Raw genomic sequence first — 22,562 nt, forward strand, 5'->3', positions numbered from 1 at the left:
TATTGGTCTAACATTTTCTTAATTCCCAAGTGTGTTTTGAAGAAAATTGATAATATTTGTCGAAACTATATTTGGGATGGGACTAGTGATTATATGAGGTCCCCTCTGGTAGCATGGCAGCAGGTCTGCCTTCCTAAGACTGGAGGTGGGCTAGGCATATGTTATAGCCAGGACTAGAACATTGCCACAGTGGGTAAACTTTTTTGGTGGATATATAGCAAGCTAGATAATCTTTGGGTTAAATGGATCCATTAAATATATATGAAAGGGACTGGTTGGGGTTCTTACTCTCCTAAGAATCATATGAGTGGCAACTGGAAAGCCATTTGTAAGGTTCGTGACATTTTTCAAGCTGGGTACTCGTCTGGAAAGTGGGTTGCTAATGGGAGTGGTTATACTGTGTGTTCAGGGTATGAGTGGTTAAGACATAAAGAACATAAGGTTGTATGGGCAAAGTTGATCTGGCACAAGTGTATGCTGCCAAAGTATAGCTTCCACTGTTGGCTGCTGTTTAAGAATGCCCTAAATGCTAAAGACAAGTTGTTTCGCCATGGGATTACAACTGATGATATATGCTGTGTTTGTCTTGTTGCTCAGAAGACTGTGGTTCATTTAGTGCAGCATTGTCATTATAGTCAGCTTATTCTCAAGGGTGTATGTAAGAGACTCCATATCTCTAAGCCTGCAGGTAATGCTATCATCTGGATTGGCAGGAGGAAATGGTCCAATTTGAAGAGGAAGACCTGCTTGTTTGCTATAATGGCAGTCTATTACCATATTTGGCAGCAGAGGAATTTTCCTAGATTGAATGCGTTATTGTGTAGTCCTGAAGTCATAATTGAGCAGATTATGAAGTTAGTTAAAACCAGGATGCCGCAGCATTGCATAGGGCAGTCTGATAAACTCTGGTTTAATAGTATAGCTTAAGATCTTTTGTAATGTAGCTGTGGTTAAGTTAATAGGTGTTGGTAGTTTGTAATAGACTACTTTGATCTTAATGAGAACTTACATTTCACCAAAAAAAAAAAAAGAGATTTGATCAAGTTTTTGGCGGAATTTGGTCGGGTTTTTGTGAGAAAGACGAAGTGTTTATGTTTTAAAATGAAACATATGACGACTTAAGTCGTGTTTTTACTCAGACAGGGACGAGCTTAGGAAAGGACGCAGCTCTAGCTGCGCCTCTTCCAAAGATCGCAGCTTCTCTTGCGCCTTTTCCTTAAACAAACACCCCCAAAATTCGTTATAAGTTCGTTATTTGTGGGTCCAGGCTTCATGCGCCTCTTCTCCAGCATATTGCTCTCTTTTTGGATGTGTTCTTCGTCCAGATTGGTATTTTCTCCTCGACAGGCTACAAACAACCACGACGTTTCCATTCCTCAATGTATGATTCGACCCCGACAGAGTCATCGATATATTCTCCCCAACGAAAGTTATGATTCGACCACGATAGAATCATCGATATGTTTACCAGTAGTATTTTGAAGTACTCCCCAAGTCTTCATCCAGCGCAGCAGTATTTCGCAGTATTGCTCAAATTGTTATATCCAGCGCAGCAGTATTTTGTCGTATTGCTCACTCAAGATGTCTCCCCTGATGATCAAGATGTTCCTAGTCTTCAATATATATGTGTCCCCTACGCAGCAGTATTTTGCAATATTGCTCACTCAAGATTCCTTTCACGATGATCAAGATGTTCCTAATCGTCAATATGTTCCCCAGTGAGAGTTTACTTGAGGACTAGCACAAGCAGGTTCCCCGGGTATGATTTCTTCTTATAGCTGGCGAGCTTTCTTACGTAGTCTAATGGACTTTAAACGACCCTCCCCGATAGTCGACAGACTCTAAAATGTTCTCGACGACAGGTCCTTGGCTTAGACCCCTTGAGCCGCCTGGCATCGCCATAGTCGTCAGGTTGTAATCTTCGATTGATTTGATGGCTATACTTTGACTTTCGCCTTGTCCAAGCCTAAGTCAAAGTCGGGGCTCTGTAGATACCTCATTTCTGCATCTCCCGCCAATCACCCTGTGATGATTGGGCCGCATGTTTGGTACGCGGAGCGATTTATTACAATTCGTAAGTTCATCGACAAGTGATAGCTCAAACACTCGAGTCAACCTCAAGGTCGTTATCTACGCGACGATACGGTCGTTTTGACAGCAATTAGAGTTCATTCGCTTCATTTTCTAAAAACCGTTTAAATGCCGAGTCAGAATATTTTGGAGTGTTCTAGAATTCTCTCGATATATATTCCTTATTTAAATTAATGTTTTCTAAGGAAATATCTTCCGTATTTTGTGTTTTAAGGAATAAGAAAGTATAGATCTACCGAAATTCTATAATAAAACACGGAAATCTTGCTTGCAGAGGAGGAAACCTCTGGGGAGATGATGCAGCAGGTGATGCGCCTCTTCCAAGGGTCGCAGTGGTTGTTGCGCCTCTTCCCTAGCTCTCTTTCCATACTTTCCAGAATCTTTTCGAGATTTGTTTCCGTATCCATGCCATACCTAAACTCCTTCGTGTGTTTAGTATAAATAGAGACCTTCGGCCTCCATATTTGGCACGCGAGTGTCCGCCCTTCCCTTCTCTCTTTGCATTCTAGACTACGCTCTTCGCTTTCGACGCCTACATGCTTGACCAATCTACCAAGTAAGCTCAGATCATTCTGAGTCCCAGTCACGTTGCTTAGAACGATCAATTTAACCAACTCCACCTCAATCAACCAAATCAATTAATCTAAATCCTTTAACAAGGGCACTTTCCACGCATTATTCGAGTCGAGCAATCACTAAACGATAACTTAGTCAATCTCGTTTCGTCAAACATGTAAGTCTGAGGATGTAAAATCCTATTTTATTTATTGTACTTTTATTTTGTATCACGAATGTAAGGTTTATATCAAAAGCACGCTCAAAACCGTCTCAAAAACCATCCTTTAAAACCGTATTTACAAATCAGGGGAGGTCTGACGTCGAGAAGAAACGCAGGTGCAGCTGCGCGCCTCTTCGAAGAATCGCAGCATCTGCTACTCCTCTTCCCGAGGCTGCCGTTGCTCCTGTTTTTCTTCTTCTTCCTCGACATCTTGTAATTTTCCCTTTTCTCTTTTTCTTTTGTTCCCTTTTATTCGTATCAATGTATAATAGTGTTTTAATTAATTGTTTTCAAATTATAACGTTTAAATCGGCTTAAATACCTTATACTTTGATATTTGTAGGTTTTCGTCATCTTATTCAAACCCGGATTTTAGAGGTTCGATTTGTTCATATCATGTCTCTAGAATTCGCCCTTTTGTATATAATTTTGTACGTTTGATTTCAATTTATCAGATTCTATTCAGTTTTCGAGTTTAAGTTTGTTCCTTTCATAAATCCAACACGAGTTCGTATTAATCATGTAAATCCCTGTAAATTCTCATCTTTAGTTCATTTCATGATAGTTCCAGATGCATGTAATCGGTTAAATCACTTCTACTTGAGTCTAATACCAATAACCAATCTTAAAATTACCAATGAACATTAACAATCCACGATTCGGCTTCACAGACAGAGTCCAACTCAAGAACAAACGCAGGAGGAGCTGCACCTCTTCAAGGGGACGCAGCATATGCTGCGCTTGTTCTGGGTTGGCTTCTATCCCTGAACTTCGTTCTCGCTTTGACATAGCTTCTAATTACGTATTAAATCGACTATTAACCGTATTATCGCCTCTAATCAGACGTAGTTTTCACCTTTTAATCCTAATTCTTTTCTTTTCCGAAAATTTCATTTTGAGTGTGCTTTTGACGTAAATCAATTTATCCATTGTAATCCATTGTAATTATAATTATTGTAATTTATTATAGTTTATTGCCTTATGTATGGTTTATTTACTTGTCTTTCACATGTAATTGAATCTAACTTCGACCTCAATTGTTTGCTAAATTACGTGTTTATTGACATAGTCTAAATTCACATGCTAGGATTAATCTTTGTTTGTTGCATTGCATGCATTACATCGACGACATATCAAATATGAACGATTTCCCTAATCATTAGTAGAGGCCGCTATCGAGGCGGGCGGGATTAGGTGTTCGATTAAAGGGCTTCCTAATACGTACCCTCACCCCTTACTCCAGATCTCTGTGTACATCCGTGTTCATTGGCATCCGCGAGAGTCATTCTAGACATAGAATGCTAAGGGTAACGAGTTCTTAGTGTTCATGTTACTACTTTGTGTCTTGACATGGCACGAGGTATTCGAACGGTTCCAATTTTCCATAAAAATTGGTGGCGACTCCACAAATGCAGGCTTATTCGAGCCCCTTCACACGCGCCATGGGTGGCCCATGTCCACAACAGTTGACTTTCTCGATAGGTTGCTTACATAACATCATCGGGAAAAGCCTACTACCATAAAATCCATGGTAAGTTCTACCCTGCACATCTTAGTATAAAATAAGCTCCTCTTGCACTTTGAGCAAGTCTCCTGTATGTACTTTTGCTGGGATGGAATTTATTTATCTTTATTGGTTGTTCAATAAATTAGGTACTCCAGCTTGTGCAGACAAGCGGAATATATTTCGCGATCTAATTCTCCTTATTTTGTATAAGGATTGATGTAATGGCGATGACGATACCTGACTGAGGTATAATTGGTTGGTTTCCTGGAACAAGTTCGAAGAGGTTCTATATGGTGTGTGTGGGGCGCTGTTGGTCCTACACTTGGTGATGGAGTATCCTGCTTGTTCATGGAATGGTATTAATGGTATTCCATTTATTGTGTTTCGAGCCTTTGTTATATATCTAGCACCTTCTTATTCTACTTAGCTTATACGTGATCTTATGTTTGAATAAGCTTACCGTTGTTGTCCATCCTGGTCAGCTCTCATATTTGTGCTGTTTTAATTGGGATGGCAGATCCTGCGGGTGGAGAAGCCGAAGGAAGATAGGTCATTATCGGTTGCTGCTTTGGGCATGGGATTAACCGCCTCCTATTACTTTATTTGTTGAATGGGTTCACTTCAAGTATGGTTTTAGATTACAGCAGCTATAATTGTCTATTAATTTTTACTCACACATTTATTTAATCCACTCCAAGTGTGTTTGAGCTAATTTTATTGTCGTCTGATTATAATTGTTATAGTAGGTCCTAAGGGTGGAGAATGAGAAGGACGGGACCGCTCTGAATTATTTGGTCCTCGAGCTTATAATTTCCTATTTGTCCCTAGATTCCCTGCTCTGATTAGTGCTTATATATGGGGGTTTTGGGGGTTATTGTTGCAGTTGTTAGTGCCAATAACAATCGCCCTAAATTGTTAAGCAGATTTCAATGACTATGATGGTGACGAAGAGGTTTTAGAAGACGCGAAGGTTGCTTGTAGAAGTGGTGGTGGTAACAAGGTAGGCTCCAAATACGGTTAGCATTACGTCCCTAGGCTTTAATTGCGTTTATGTGAGAGTTCTCTAATTTATTTATATTCTGTGTTTTTTTAAAAACATATAAAAGGAAGGGAACGAAGGGGCAGAAACTCTCAACACGCCAATGATTTCTATGGCAGTATCTGTGATGATTACATTGCGTCCACAACGATGATGGTTAATATTTAAATATTTTTGCTTTCAATGTGTTTGTTTGAGGTTTCCGGGTGTGATTGGCCGCTTTTATCCTTTTCGCAATCTCAGACTGGTGTTGAATTTGGTTGTTTGCTCTATGCAGGGGCCATACTATTGTAGTATAGGAGCTGACAAATCGTTTGAGCGCGAGGTAAGCAATCGTCACTACAAGCATTTTTTTTTTGGGTATTTAACATGAATACTCCAAACTATAGGTGAGCTTCTCAAAATACTCTCAACTTTATTTAATTCTAGAATATACCAAACTATTAACCATTCCCTCTTATATTAGACTAGGGTAACCGAGTACCTGTAAACCAGGTAATTGTTACCTTTTTTTAATAAGATTTCAGTATTTCACCCACACCACCATTACAATATCAACCAGACAACCATCACCATTATCATCCACACATAAACCTCAAAACAATCAAACCCACCACCGCCTTAATCGACCAATAATATCACCAGTCTCGACCACCAAAATACCACCATTACCACCAATCTCTATTGACGAGGGCCTATTGTTGAACCATATAGAATATATGTTTATGTTTTGATGATGTCAAGAGTGCTCGTTGCGCGTAATTATTTGTTTAAGTCCCATCAGATTAGACTTACTATTTGCCAAGCTTAAAGAATTGTGATGAAAGTATACAAGACTATTACTATGATCAAGCCCTCAATTACAGATCAAGATTTTGCAAGATTGTGCAAGAATTATCCAAGCATCGTGAGAAGACGAAGCTCATCTAAAATTTAATCAAGCTTGAATGATGAAGTAGCCTACACTCGAAGATCTCCTAAGAAGATTAGAATAGTGTAGGTGATTATCTCGTAATGGTGACATATGAGTGGATTTCTTATATTGGTAAAGTTATAGCTTGACAGCTATAACATTACTTATGTAAGAGCTCAGTGTTATAGCTCTTCTACTATAACATTGAGATGCTGAGTTTATATTACAAACGACTCAAGAAGTTTTCAAATTGTTTTGAAAAATATATTTGTTCTTTTAAATGTTCTAACAAAAGTATTTATTTAATAAGGAAGCTCATAATTTATTAGAGTGTGGTTTTGCTTTAAACTTATAATTAGTAATTATGTTGGATTAACTTATGAGTTGAGTCATATTACTAATTAAGGTTTTACCAAGGCATACTCTTAAACCCTAAAATCTAACCTAACTTCAAGCTAGGGTTATTCACGAAAAACAAGGCATATGGGCCGTGGTTATTCGTGTAAACCTAATGGATAAAAGATTATTATTGTTAAGATTTTATTCTCTAGAATTATCTTAACATATATTTTATATTTAGCTTGATATCTTTTTTTATGATAATATATTCTTGATATGGAAAATCTTATCATATCTTAAGATTTAAGGAAAGAATAATAGGAGAATATCTTATAAATTATCCTTTATATTCTCTATTATCTCTTAGGGTTTTAAGGAAAGAAGTAACAAAGATATGATTGTTTGCATATCTTATATTTCGGTCATTAGGTTTTCTTGTGAAACCGTGTGCCATGTTCCTTCCTTCCCTATAAATACTTTGCCTTTGCAACATTTAAAAGTAAGACCTTCAAGCATAAATTGATTTTATTTTTAAGAACAAAAAACCGTGTGTTTCAAAACAAGAAAACCGTTTTGCAAATTTTCCAAAAGGTCGTGTGTTTATAAACTCGTGCATTTATTCGTTCGTTATCGTTATAAGATAATAGTGCTCAATCGAGTTCTTACTCGTTCTTTAACGTGAACTATTAGTAGAATCATTAAGTGCTTTCTTATTAGCGTAAGTTAGTCACTCGAGTATTTAACGGTACTCACTTGAGTTGCAACTAGGCTTAGTTGTACGAGTTGGGTTAGTAAATTTGTAATCCGTTGAAACGTACTAAATTTATTAATCGATAATAGTGGACGTAGGTTTCGATTTGTGAAACTGAACCACTTCAAAAATCGTGCGTCTCTCTCTTTCGTTCGTTTATTTATTTCGTCCTTGTTCGTTAATTAGTTAATTAGTTAAAGTTTAATTAATAAAATTTAAATAATTAGTTATACATATACAAATGAAAAAGTAGGTAAAAGTTTTAAATCCTCAATTCACCCCCCCCTCTTGAGTATTTCGGATCAATAGACTCTTCAATTGGTATCAAAGCGTCGTGCTCTTAATTGCCTAACCGCAAAGAGGCTGATTTGTCTATCTTTATTTATCTTGTCGTTTTATATTCCGCTGCCTATCACGTGATAAATGGATTCCAAATACCTCAAGTGTCCCGTCTTTGATGGAAAGAATTATGGATTATGGAAAAACATGATGACCCACTATGATTTGGAGTGTTGGAAGATTATCCAAAGTGGACCGTATAAGATCTTGGTTGCTTCCACTGAAGGCACTACCTACGAGAAAAAGGAGAGGATTATGTCGAGGCTGACTACAAGAAAGCCGAAAAGAATTCTAAAGCAATAAGTCTGTTGCAAAACGGCATGACAACTACAGAATTCGATCGCTTTTCTTCGTGCTCCACGGCCAAGGAGATATGGGACGGACTTGAATTAGCTTATGAAGGTACTTCCATTGTTAGGAAACACCGCATAGATCTGTTAATGCAGAAATATGAGCTATTTAGTATGGAGCCAAATGAGTCATTGGATAGTATGTCCGCATATTTTTCAAGCATCATAAACGAATTAAAAAACCTAGGAAGAAAGTTTAATACCGAGGACATTGCAAGAAAGGTTCTTAGGAGCCTAACTAAAAAGTGGCGTGCCAAAGTCACCGCAATGGAGGAATCGAGAGATCTTGAGAACCTATCCTACCAAGAACTCATTGGTGCTCTCATGGCCCATGAACTCACTCTAAATGCTGATGAAGCAGAACCGAGTAGAGGAAAAAGTATGGCCTTAAAAAGCGAAGATGTTAGCTCCGACATAGAAGATGAGACCGTCTTGTTTGCACGACATTTCAAAAATAGAATCTTTCAAAACAAACAATCAAAATCTTCTTATAACAACAACAAGTCTTTTAACAAGAAAGCAACAGAATCAAAATCATCATTTGCTAACAGAGGCTGCTTCAATTGTGGAGAATCTGATCACATGATCAAGGATTGTCCAACATGGGAGAAAATTAAAGACAAGGCAAAATGCGAGAAGACAATGAAGGAGTTCAAGCAAGTAATGATGGCTTCGTGTTGGGGAGATCTTGACTCAAAAGATGATGAAGGATCCAAAGATGACGAAGTAGCCAACCTTTGTCTCAGCAGCGTCAGTCTTGACCTAATCTCCGACAGCGATGATGATATCACGAATTCTCACTCGAATTATTGCTTTCTAGGAGAATCAGATGAAGATGACGATGAAGAGGTTAATTATCTTGAACTCAAAAAACCTGTTAAGAAGTTGTCGAAAAATGCCCTAATTGAATTTTTTGAGCAATCCCTCGATAAATGTCATGAACAGGACATGGAACTAAAGGATCTAAAAGAACAGATCCTTGATATTGCTGAGGAGAATCATATTCTAAAGGCAAAAGCTAAGAAGTTGAAATCTAAAGTTACAGTAGATAAAGCTATAACGTTAAATTCCACTAATGCTGAAAAGAAGGAATTAGAGTTCAAAGTAATAGCTAATGAAGCTATAACCTCGGACCTAAAGCTTAATATTAAGCACCTTGAAGCCAAAGTTATAGCTAGTGAAGCTATAACTTTAGAACTTAGAAAGGCCAAAGAACTCTTAGTATCTAAAGTCACAGCTAATGAAGCTGTAATCTTAGATCAAAAGAAAGAAATAGATTCTCTCACAAAGCAATTGAAAGAATCTAAAACTGAGATGATCAATGTTAAGAAACAACATTCAGATGTTGTATTTATTCTTAACAAAAGGTTCCAAGACTTTCGTGACAATTATAAGAAGGAAAATGACGTAGATCACACGAAATGTCTAGAAGAAATTAAGAACCTAAAAGACTTGCTTTTACACGCAAGGAAAGTCCATGATAAGTGGGAAGGTAGCACAAAAGTCCTAAACTTCCTAACCGAATAATCTGATAATAATATGAAGATGGAGTTAGGATATGAGTGCTACAGCCATAGAGATCACACTAAATGCAAATCAACACCTTCTGACAATGATTTCACAAAAAGAAAATATGTTGGTCTCCCTTAATATCTGATTTGCAATTATTGTGGTCATACGTGTCACATTCAAGACAATTGTGTCAAACGCGTACATGATATACGAAAAAATACCGAATTTGTTAAAACGATTGACACAACAGTCGAGGATGACGTTTCCCCTATAGATGAACCTAACGAAGAAAGGAATAATAACTTTCGTTGGTTCTACGATATGACTTTTGCTTATACCAAAAGGCCCAGCACCTCACAAACTTCTTCTAAATCTAAACAAAGTAAACCTAAAAACAAGGAGAATGGTTATGTGAGACCTAGACAAATCCCTAAACCTAGAACTCCTCTTAAACAAAACTACCCAAGGTTTAAAATACGACCATTAGACAAGTTTGGGTATGAATGGATTTAGTATATAGAGTAACTAACCGTGAAGGACCCAACATAGCTTGGGTACCTAAAAATTGTATCTAATCCTTTTGCAAGTAATGGTGAAAGAAAACAATCAATGGTATCTTGATAGTAGATGCTCAAGACACATGACCGGAGATAAGAATTTATTTTTTTCACTCAAGCCTTTCAACGGAGGAAAGGTGACGTTTGGGGACAACAAGAAGGGTAAAGTGATTAGTGTGGGCAAAGTTGGAACTTCTAAATCACACGCAATTAGTGATGTTTATCTAGTGGATAGTCTCAAGCATAATCTACTTAGCATATCTCAACTATGCGACAAAGGTAACAAGGTTGTTTTTCATACAGATGTTTGTCGTATTATTATTGAAGGTACTAGTAATATTATCCATGAAGGCCATAGGAAAAGAAACGTATATATGATAGATTTAAATGTTGTGCCCACTAACTCTTTTACATGCATGAAAGTTACACTTGATGATCCGTGTCTGTGGCACAAGCGTTTTGGTCACATTAGCTCACCAATTTTGAGTAAACTCAAGAGACGGGACATGGTTGAAGGACTACCTAAGATCAAATTCAACCAAGAAAAGATGTGTGACACTTATGCTAGATGCAAACATGTGAGATCATCATTCAAACCTAAAAGAGTGGTAAGTACAAATCAAGCCTTGGAATTGGTGCACATGGACTTATGTGGTCCTATAAAGGTAAGAAGTAGAGGAGGATCGAGGTCTGTCTTTGTCCTCGTAGATGACTACTCAAGGTATGTATGGCCTATCTTTCTTCATTCAAAAGATGAGACTTTTGATGAATTCGTTTATCTTATGAAACTCATTCAAAATAAATATAAGACTAATCTCGTGTCTATTCGTACGGATCATGGCACCGAATTTGATAATCAAGCCTTTATAGAATATTGTAGAGTTAATGGTGTAGGACATAACATGTTTGCACCACGAACTCCATAACAAAACGGTGTGGTTGAACGTATGAATAGAAAACTAGAAGATATGGCTCGTACAATACTTTTGTGTAGTCGTCTACCTCGTAATTTTTGGGCTGAAGCAATCAGTACTTCATGTTATATCCATAATCGTGCTGTGATAAGACCTATCCTAAAGAAAACTCCTTATGAACTTCTAAGAGGCCGTAAACCTAATATCTCCCATTTTCGCTGTTTTGGGAGTAAGTGCTTTGTTCATAACAATGGTAAAAATAGGTTAAGTAAATTCGACCCTAGGAGTGATGAGGCGATTTTTATAGGATACTCGGATCATAGCAAAGCTTACAAAGTATTCAATAAAAGAACACTTTGTATTGAAGAAAGTATTCACGTTATTTTTGATGAAGATAATGTGTTTGATAAGCCCTTACAGGAAGAGGAAGAAGACTTGGAAGAACCTGACTTTCGTCATTCTAGAGACGATCCCCCAGAATTAGAATCGGAGGATAATGAGATTGAAGGGATAAATGATGAGCTTGATCATTCTTCTAAAGATAAAAAGGAGAAAACCAAAGTTATAGTTGATGATACTATAACATTGTCTCAAGATAAGAATTCTCAGTCTAATGTTATAGGTGATGTTACTATAACATTGAATCCAATTCAAGGCAATGAGTCTGAAGTTATAACCGACTCTACCACAACACCGGGATTGGATTCAGGGTGAACTTCCTTAAATTTTGAGCCAAATGAAGTTGGATCAAGTTCAAATAATGATGAACCAAGTATCTCAACAAAGTGGAAATACAAGAGTTCACATCCAATGGATATTATTCTCGGTAATATTAAGAAAAGAGTTTAAACGCGACGATCTTTGAATAATTTCTGCTCCTTCTATTCGTTTCTATCTATAATCGAACCAACGAATATTAAGGAAGCTCTCGTAGAATCAGATTGGACTATAGCTATGCAAGAAGAGCTTCAACAATTCGAACGGAACAAAGTTTGGCACTTAGTTCCTAGACCCAAGGATCGATCTGTAATTGGAACAAGATAGGTGTTCAGAAATAAATTAGATGATGTCGGGGTCATAGTTCGAAATAAGGCAAAACTGGTGGTACGAGGGTAAAATCAACAAGAAGGAATAGATTATGATGAGACCTTTGCACCTGTTGCTCGTCTCGAAGCTATTAGACTTCTAATAGCATTCACAGCTCATAAGGGAATGAAACTCTTCCAAATGGATGTCAAGACAGCATTTCTAATGGGTACCTACAGGAATAAGTCTTCGTAGAACAACCCCCTGGATTTAAGGATAGCAAATTAGAAGACCATGTCTTTAAATTAGACAAAGTCCTCTATGGATTGAAGCAAGCACCAAGGGCTTGGTATGACAGACTATCAAAATTTCTATTTGACAGTGGATTTAAGAGAGGTTCTATTGATAAAACCATATTCTTAAAATCCGAGGGTATTGACCTCTTGGTTGTTCAAATCTACGTCGACGATATTATTTTTGGATCAACCAACCGCGGTCTACGCAAGTATTTTTCGGAGTTGATGACTTCTGAATTCGAGATGAGTATGATGGAAAAATTGAAATTCTTCTTAGGTCTGCAAATTCAACAAACCGAGGAAGGCATCAAAATCATCAACAGAAATATATTAAGGAATTAATTCGAAATTTCGGAATGGAAAATTCTCATGCTATGCCTACTCCGATGGTCGCAGATAAGAAATAAACCTTAGATGAAGACGGTAAATCTGTTGATGAAACAACTTACCGAGAAATGATTGGGTCATTGCTATATTTAACTGCAAGTAGACCAGATATCATGTTCAGCGTTTCCGTTTGTGCTAGATATCAATCATCTCCCAAAGAATCTCAGATGACGGCTATAAAAAGAATTTTAAGATATCTTATGGGAACGGCTAAACTCTATTTATGGTATCCGATGGAGTGCAATTTTGATTTGGTCGGATACTCCGATGCCGATTATGCAGGATGTTCCCTAGACAGGAAAAGTACGTCAGGTGTTGCCACATTTGTTGGACCTTGCATTATTACGTGGGGTTCAAAGAAGCAGAATTCAGTTGCCCTTTCAACAGCTGAAGCCGAGTATATCGCAGCAGGTCTAGTATGTACTCAATTATTATGGCTTAAGCAACAATTATTTGATTATGGTGTTGACGTAGGTTACATTCCTATTTTATGTGATAACACGAGTACTATTATAATTTCCAAAAATCCCGCGCAGCACTCGCGTACCAAACACATTGAAATTAGACGCCACTTTATAAGAGACCATGTTGAAAAAGGGAATATAAAACTTGAATTTTGCAATACTGAGAAACAATGGGCAGACATTTTGACAAAATCATTAGCTAGAGAACGATTTGAGACTTTACGGTTGGAAATTGGTTTAATCGGTGGTACCTAAGCTTCTATAAATGTTTAATCTCTCAATGATTGATTAGTAAAGATAAGATTGTACGACTGTGTCCGTATATTGCGTTGCATGAATATTTACGTATATGGAAATTTGTTTATCGTATATATTCTATTTGTATTTTAGAATTTGGTTGACATATAAACTTTATCTTTTACCAAAATTAAGATACACCATATTATTTTATTTACCATATTTCCATCACAAATCTTTCCAAAATCTTCTCTATGCCGTATCAAGGTTGATACCAAACACTTGCCTAAATTTATCCCAAATCTTGTATTATTCACTTACCATATTTAATCACACAACCACTTGTTTACCTAAACCTAGACTCTTCTCAACCTAGACTCATACCCTATATTTACCCCTAACCGTGTAACATTGAATACACCACCCCACTTGCTTTTACTTTTCTCTTTACCAAATCCTTACATAATCTCCATAATCATCATCATCTTCAACCTTTCACCATGACTCTTCCACATGCAACTACATGGTCTTCAACCCGTAACCAACACCAACAAAAACCATGCAATCAACCACAACAACCACCATCTCATCATCCTAATTCCTCTACTTTTACTTCAAAAAACCCACAACCATCACCTCCTCTGTTTCGTGGTCGGGATGACGCGGTTTCCAAAGGTAAAAGGCATCGGCTCAATAAAAGAAAAAATAAGATGGTAGTAGATGGTGTTGAGGAAGCTAGTGAACCCAAAGTAGTTGTACGGGACGGGATTTTGAGGACTCTATTTCAGGAGGCTTTGAAAAGTGCAACTAAGGCCGGATTGAACCGGGTTCGGATGACCAAAGGAGAGAGCATCCTTGTTTCTCAGGTTTTGCAATACTCAATTCATGGAGGAAGGTATTACCTTAAATCTTGGTTGTCCCAAATTCCGTCTCTTAAGTTCTTTGTCGATTTTCTTGATTTTCATGGTTGGAGTGATGTGAGTCAGTTTTCGGGTCCTACTTATCCGGTTAAGGTTATAAGATTCTTTGCTTCAGTCAAGATTAAGAATGGTATGTTGCATGCGGTCATAAACAGTGTCGATGTCACCGTCACTTTTGACGATTTTTTTCGGCTTTTAAAATTCCTCATGACGGAATTGATATTGGTCCAAGTTTGTAATGGTCTAATGTTGATGATGACAAGCAATTTGCAATTAAAAGATACTTTGATGAGGTTGGTTCGGAAGGTAGCAATATTGTGGTTCGTCCTCTTTCGACAAAAATCAAGTTATTTTTAAACTTTTTTGTGGAATACCGTAGTGCCGAGAAGGGGAGGACGGGATAAAGTGTCAAGTTATGAGGCTATCATTGTGTATTCTTAGTTGGAGGGACGGAAAATTAATTAGGCGAGTCTTGTTTTTAACCATATCATTCAGACAAGCATAACCGTTATCAACGAGAAACATTGCACTACACTCGATCTTCCATATGCGATCGTGTGATTAAGTTGATTGGTCTCGGGTTTGATGGACCCGAATTGGTATTTGCTAAGAATGTGGAAAAGAGCCCTAGTTATGTTGGAGTGGTGTCTATGGAAGCCGAATTGGAGGCTTTTATGAGGTCTTTGATGGCTAAGGTTGAGGATCAAACCACGACATTAGCAACGACCATGTCTTGGCAATCCTCGGATGGTGGCTTGGATAGTGCTCGAGTTTATGCGTGGATGGACGGGGTTGACAAGAGGCTTACGGGTTTTGAGAGGTATTTGTTGACCATTCGTGAGGAAGTGTTTCAACATGATCATCGTCTCTCTTACCTCACGAGTCAAGAAGGTGCGTTGGTTATGCACGGAAAGGTAATGAAGGCCGATCAAGCTCTTACTTTGGAGGAGACAAAGGCTTTGTCCTTGAAAGTTCTTAGCTTTGAGAGGAGTCTTCAATCTCAAGCTACACTTTTGCGGAGCTCATTTGATCGTCATGATGCCTTGGAATATCGTACTCGTCCCGATTACGTTAACCTATACAAAACTCGCCAAATCTAGCTTTGCCTTACCCCTCCCCTGTTTTCACATTTTCTCTTATTAGCCTTATTTCTTTTGTTTTTCTAATGGTGTATTTTGCATCCTAATACTCTCCACCATTCGGCCCATTTTGGCAAGCTACTTGTGGTTATGGCCCATGTAGTTCTAAACATGTTGTTCATTCGGCCCACTTGGCATAAGACATGTTTTCTTTGGTTTGTAGGTTACATTAATTCGTAGGTACTTATGTTTATCAATGGTTTATTAGCTTCCTATATCATTCTTATCTCTTATCTCGTCATGTACTATTCTAGTCATTTTATGTTTGTTCTTGTCTTTTCGATGATGTCAAGAGGGGAGAAAGAACGACCATGGTAAGCGTCTACCTAAGCTTGCTCCTTGTCAAGACCAATTATCTCTAAAAGTTCTTTAAGTTTTGATCTTGTGTTAATCGTTTGATCTTGCGTTGATCTTTATCTATAAAGATGACGGTATTATATTGAGGGGGAACTATATACTTAGTCACAATTTTAGGAGACTTGCCATCATCAAAAATTGGGAATTTGTTGAACCATGTAAAATATATGTTTATGTTTTGATGATGTCAATAGTGCTTGTTGCGCATAATTGTTTGTTTAAGTCCCTTTAGATTAGACTTCCTATTTGCCAAGCTTAAAGAATTATGATGAAAGTATACAACACTATTACTATGATCAGGCCCTCAATTACGGATCAAGATTTTGCAAGATTGTGGAAGAATTATTCAAGCATCGTGAGAAGACGAAGCTCGTCTAAAATTTAATCAAGCTTGAATGATGAAGTAGCCTACACTCGAAGATCTCCTAAGAATATTAGAATAGTGTAGGTGATTATCTCGTAATGGTAACATATGAGTGTATTTCTTATATTGGTAAAGTTATAGCTTGACAGCTATAACATTACTTATGTAAGAGCTCAGTGTTATAGCTCTTCTACTATAACATTGAGATGCTGAGTTTATATTACAAACGACTCAAGAAGTTTTCAAATTGTTTTGAAAAATATATTTGTTCTTTTAAATGTTCTAACAAAAGTATTTATTTAATAAGGAAGCTCATAATTCATTAGAGTGTGGTTTTGCTTTAAACTTAAAATTAGTAATTATGTTGGATTAACTTATGAGTTGAGTCATATTACTAATTAAGGTTTTACCAAGGCATACTCTTAAACCCTAAAATCTAACCTAACTTCAAGCTAGGGTTATTCACGAAAAACAAGGCATATGGGCCGTGGTTATTCGTGTAAACCTAATGGATAAAAGATTATTATTGTTAAGATTTTATTCTCTAGAATTATCTTAACATATATTTTATATTTAGCTTGATATCTTTTTTTATGATAATATATTCTTGATATGGAAAATCTTATCATATCTTAAGATTTAAGGAAAGAATAATAGGAGAATATCTTATAAATTATCCTTTATATTCTCTATTATCTCTTACGGTTTTAAGGAAAGAAATAACAAAGATATGATTGTTTGCATATCTTATATTTCGGCCATTAGGGTTTCTTATGAAACCGTGTGCCATGCTCCTTCCGTCCCTATAAAGACTATCCTTTGCAACATTTAAAAGTAAGACCTTCAAGCATAAATTTATTTTATTTTTAAGAACAAAAAACCGTGTGTTTCAAAAGAAGAAAACCGTTTTGCAAATTTTCCAAAAGGTCGTGTGTTTATAAACTCGTGCATTCATTCGTTCGTTATCGTTATAAGATAATAGTGCTCAATCGATGTCTTACTCGTTCATTAACGTGAACTTTTAGTAGAATCATTAAGTGCTTTCTTATTAGCGTAAGTTAGTCACTCGAGTATTTAACGGTACTCACTTAAGTTACAACTAAGGTTAGTTGTTTGAGTTGGGTTAGTAAATTTGTAATCCGTACAAAGGTACTAAATTTATTAATCGAGAATAGTGGACGTAGGTTTTGATTTCTAAAACTGAACCACTTCAAAAACCGTGCGTCTCTCTCTTTCATTCGTTTATTTATTTCGTTCTTGTTCGTTAATTAGTTAATTAGTTAAAGTTTAATCAATAAACTTTAAATAATTAGTTATACATATACAAACGAAAAAGTAGGTAAAAGTTTTTAATCCTCAATTCATGTAACAACCCGGATTATAAAACAAAGGAAAAACGTATATAAATTGAATTATCTGAGTATAATATTGATACAAGGGTCAAGGTGGCGGAAACACCAAGCCCAAATCCGGATTGATACTAAATCCAAAACCAAACTAATACATTATTCAAAGGTTCTTAAAACATAAAGCAAACTCCTAATTTATTATTCATCTCGCTTCGCACATTCCCCAAGCAAGCATCAACCAGTCAGCAACAATCTGAACAACCTGAGAATGGGGGTCGACAATCAGTCGGGAGTAACTAGATGCTCTCCCAGTCATGTTTACAATAATTGAATATAACCAACAATCATTAACAATTGAAATGTAAAACCAGCAAACATGTGAGATCATCTATACTCTTGAAACCCAACACGAACTTACCATAACTTCATCTACCTTAGATGGATGCAAACATACAAACCTAGACCATATGCAAGCACTAGACCATGAACACTTACAAGGCTAGTAGCAACAAACGACCCACATCAACGAAAGGCACAAAGCTAGCATTAAAGCATAGCAAACATGGTGACACACGATCCACAGCAACAGAAGGCACAAAGTTATCATCAAATCATAGCAAATATGGTGACACACGATCCACAGCAACAGAAGGAACAAAGCTATCATCAAATCATAGCGAATAGAGCGAACGTCGTTAGAGAGTATAACGCACTGCCTCTAACTGCTAGAGCGTATAACGCACTGCCTATAGCTGATGGAGCGTATAACGCACTGCCTCCAAGGTACTATGTATAGCGTATAACCACTGCCTATATGTCTAAGACCTGGCCAGACTCTCGGTAAACTGAACGACACTCGGGGAACAGAGCGTTTAACGCACTGCCTCTGCTACCCCCCCCCCCCCCCTCCCCCCCCGACTATAGACCATACACCAATCCCCGAAGGGTAGCGTTACTTCATTCCGGTAGTATACAACTGATACTACCGTCATCTATTCAACTAGCACACAACAAATTGTACAGTATAACTGACTGTACAAACAATGCGTGAACAACGCCACGACTCACTAGTGGGATAGTATAATTGACTACCCTACTTGTCATACGAACAAGAGTAACCAAAGTAATATGCAAACATAGTATTATCACATAACACAACATTACATGTGAAACAAGCATTAAATAACGAACAATGTTATAGTAACTTCATCTATAACTTTAACGATAACCATTCAATGTTATAATACTCCAGCTATAACTTTAACCATATCCTTACCTCGTACCCCAACGTTATATTAGCTCAGCTATAACATTGACTTCATTAGTCCAATGTTACATTAGCATTAGCTATAACATCGACATGTGACTTAAGTTATAGTAGTCCGGCTATAACGTTGAGCCATAACCTCAAAGTTATAGAGCTCCATCTATAACTTTATCACGACCTCAGAGTTGTACCAACCCAGCTATAACATTGAGCCATAATCTCAAGGTTATACTAGTTTAGGTGCAACTCTAGGCCTTCTCATAAACACCCAACAAGCCGCCACTAGGGTTTCCATTGGGAACCCTAGCCGCATGCCCAAACACCCAAACGGAGCATAGGCAAGACACGTTATGCAATTTAAACAATAAAATGCATACGTAAACACACAAACACAATTAATAAACAATCAAACACGTTCTAGTTTCACAAATCAATTATTAAATCATGTAAATTACATCAATTGGCATAAACACAATTAAAGGAAACTCCTAGTTACTTTTTTAGCAATTAATGAAAACCTCCATAAATAATACGACCAACAAAGCCTTGTCTCCAACACGTGACATCATCCCAAAATCAACATTAAAGACGCACGAATCCAAAACCCCTTAAAACGCCATGAAGGACTCTTCTTCTTCTTTACCCATTAAAATTAGAGACCTTAAAGGTAGGTCTAAAGGTCCATACAAATAATTCCCATTAAAAGATAAGAGCAAAGATTGTGAAAATATAATTTGTGTATGAGTTTGGAGGAAGGAAAGATACTCAACAATGGAGTCAAAGGGAGAAAAGAAGAACAAAAGAGAGAAATAGAGGAAGCTGCCGTGCGGCACTTTACGTGAGAAAACAAAGGAGAGCAGCTTGCCTGCTAGGTTAGGTTTTATATTTATAAGGGGATTAACTAATGGGCTTTAGGTTCCTTAGCTCATACAATGGATTATCAAATCACAAATAGGATTGGACCATATTAAAACGCAAGGAGACCTTATAATAGAAAAGTAGTTATTAAATTAAAATAATAAAATCGTGCACGGACATTTCAACACAATCAAAAGTAGATTAAAATGAGAAATAATAAAATATAGAACGGAAACTATAAATATAAATATTTTCAGAATACATCCATACACTTCGAAATAATTAATTTAATAAAATACTTTTATAATAAAATATTATTATAAAATACGGGGTGTTAAAATTCAACCCCCTAAAAAGATGTTTCGTCCTCGAAACTTGAAATTCAAAAACAAGATCAAAAGAAGGTAAGAATTACAAGTGATCATCAACAAAAGTCATCTCGGAATCCTAACCGCTTCTCACTCTGTCCATATCCAAACTAAAACCAAAGATAAAGATCTTAAATCTTCAATGTTATTATCATCTCCAGTCACTTTACAATCTCAAAAGTTACATCAATCTCACACCATAAAAGTCCATAAACATCATTAAGCCAACATCAACTCCTCCTATTTCAAACCCTCGTCCAACTACCATTTACCATAATTCCAAACAAATACGATCTCTCATAATCTATATAAACTTATTTCTATTACTCCAAGTCCAAATAACTTTCAACAACCACTTCAATTCCAGCTCATCATTCACTACAAGATCTGGCATTGACCAAAACCCCCAAACAAATAATCTCTAAACCAAGAGTATCTTTCGAATGAGAAAACTCTTCCATTCACGAGTGCCATTAAAATTATCGCTACCTTAACATCCTCAAAATCGGTAGTGCTCACTACTATTTATGACTCTTAAGCTCAAAAGGCTTCAACAAATCTCGATGATTCTCGATATATATCTACTTTCTAAAGTCATCAATCTCAAACCTCAAACTCTGACTAAACTGTCAAAATCCTATTCAACCTCAAACTCATGGCAACATTATCAGTCACACTGGCCAGACTTAATCATTCCCTTTTAATACTTATGACCACGACTTTCCTAATCACCCAAAAAAACCACATACCTTTAGTTAAGCTAGTACGTATTGTACCACAACACACTTATCCACTGATATCGCAATTCCATCATCGCTCATAATAATATCACCGTACCACTCTCATCGCATGTGCTCATATAATCACAAAACTTATAACCTCAATTTGTAGTTACAGTTTACTATCCATGAATATTATCATGACATCACAACCACAACAAGGCTGTATAAATCTATGTCCTTCAAAAAAACACTCATACTCTTAAATGAAACATCCTTAACCCCAGATAGAACAAACAAACATCTAAATACCCTCAATATAAAAACACCCTCAAACCTTCTTAACTTAGTATAAAACTTTTAATACTCCTTCTCAAAACTCTATACGTTGTCCCGATTCATATTATCATTCAACTCTCTTACCATGTTCTCAACATCAAATAACCAAACATCAAACTCGAAGCGTCTAACATTGCTCGCTAAAGGATTCAAGCTTCCTCTACGAGATGATCACAAGTAGCTCTAAAAAGATTTCAAACATTTTCAAGTTGCCATGAAAGAACAAACAACTTGCAAACCAAAACAAAATATTTTCGTGTAATACCACAAATCAAAAGAACACATAGCTTTAGGATGTATAAGCTCAGAGAGAAATCAATGTGAAAAGGGTAGTTTCAAAAATTCAAAGAAGAAGGAACTGGAGTAGAAATAAAGAATAAATAGAGAGCAGCGATAGAGAGCAGCGATAGATGAAACAGACAGAGGACAAAGATAAAAGAAACCTTTTAGTCTAAAGGCTCAAATAGAAAAGGTAGGGTTAACACGTGCAAGGATGACAAGAAAAGATATTTCCAAAAACTAGTTTATCTACACGAAGACGATACCTTAAGATAAAATAAATATAGCAGATAACCAGGGTCTTATAATTCTCGTACAATCATCACTTAAGGTAACAACGTCTCGTAACATCCTTTCATTGTATTTCCATAATACCTCAGAACCAACAAATCCTTATATAATCGCCCTTTTATACTTTTATATTCCTCAATTATCAAACTCTCAATATCATAAACACTCACGACATCAACTCTCAAGTCCTTCCACTATCCAGAACTCCATATAATCACACTTAATGAATCAATCCATAGCAATTCTATATATCCTCAAAAGATGAACATCACGATCCATTATAATCATCGTCCACATGGTCGTTCACTAAGGCAACGCTTGAACACTTTAACATTAATATCTCGCAAGTCCATAAGTTACAGTTCACCTCTTTCACTCAATCCTTTAAAAGATACGATCAGTAAGTAACTCCTCAACGGATAAATTATAAAATCATTCGTAACTCACTAATAGCCAAAAACGAATCTTACTCCTCAAATTTGATATCCCAAATAAAAACGAGCATAGTCTCCAAAATTCCCAACGTGCTCAATCATAACTCCACGATAACTCTCAATTCATTTTCCATGATTTTATCTTCGATCCATAAGTAGTTCGCATAACTTTTCCCTTAACACGAGACAAAGATTCAATGTTTCTAACCATTAAGAGCATAAGTCACGATATTTCCCAAATGACATCAATCTACTCATCATGACTCTCACTTCTTGTGAAACTATGAAACCAAAATCATACATCTTATACCGCATATCACCACCATGTATCATTATTAAGGATCCCTCAAGCACATAAAAGAACATAACACCTATAAT

At 36.7% G+C, this 22,562-nt stretch overlaps 1 protein-coding gene across 1 annotated transcript; it reads left to right on the top strand.

Annotated features, from left to right (window-relative positions):
- Positions 1-261: 261 nt before the first annotated feature.
- Positions 262-927, top strand: LOC141651636 (uncharacterized). Its single transcript, XM_074459337.1, has one exon. The coding sequence runs from the start codon at positions 262-264 to the stop codon at positions 925-927; it is 666 nt and encodes a 221-aa protein (XP_074315438.1).
- The last annotated feature ends 21,635 nt before the right edge of the window (positions 928-22,562 follow it).

Source organism: Silene latifolia, chromosome 4 (genome assembly GCF_048544455.1).
Source record: "Silene latifolia isolate original U9 population chromosome 4, ASM4854445v1, whole genome shotgun sequence".
In the NCBI taxonomy this organism is placed as follows: Eukaryota; Viridiplantae; Streptophyta; class Magnoliopsida; order Caryophyllales; family Caryophyllaceae; genus Silene; species Silene latifolia.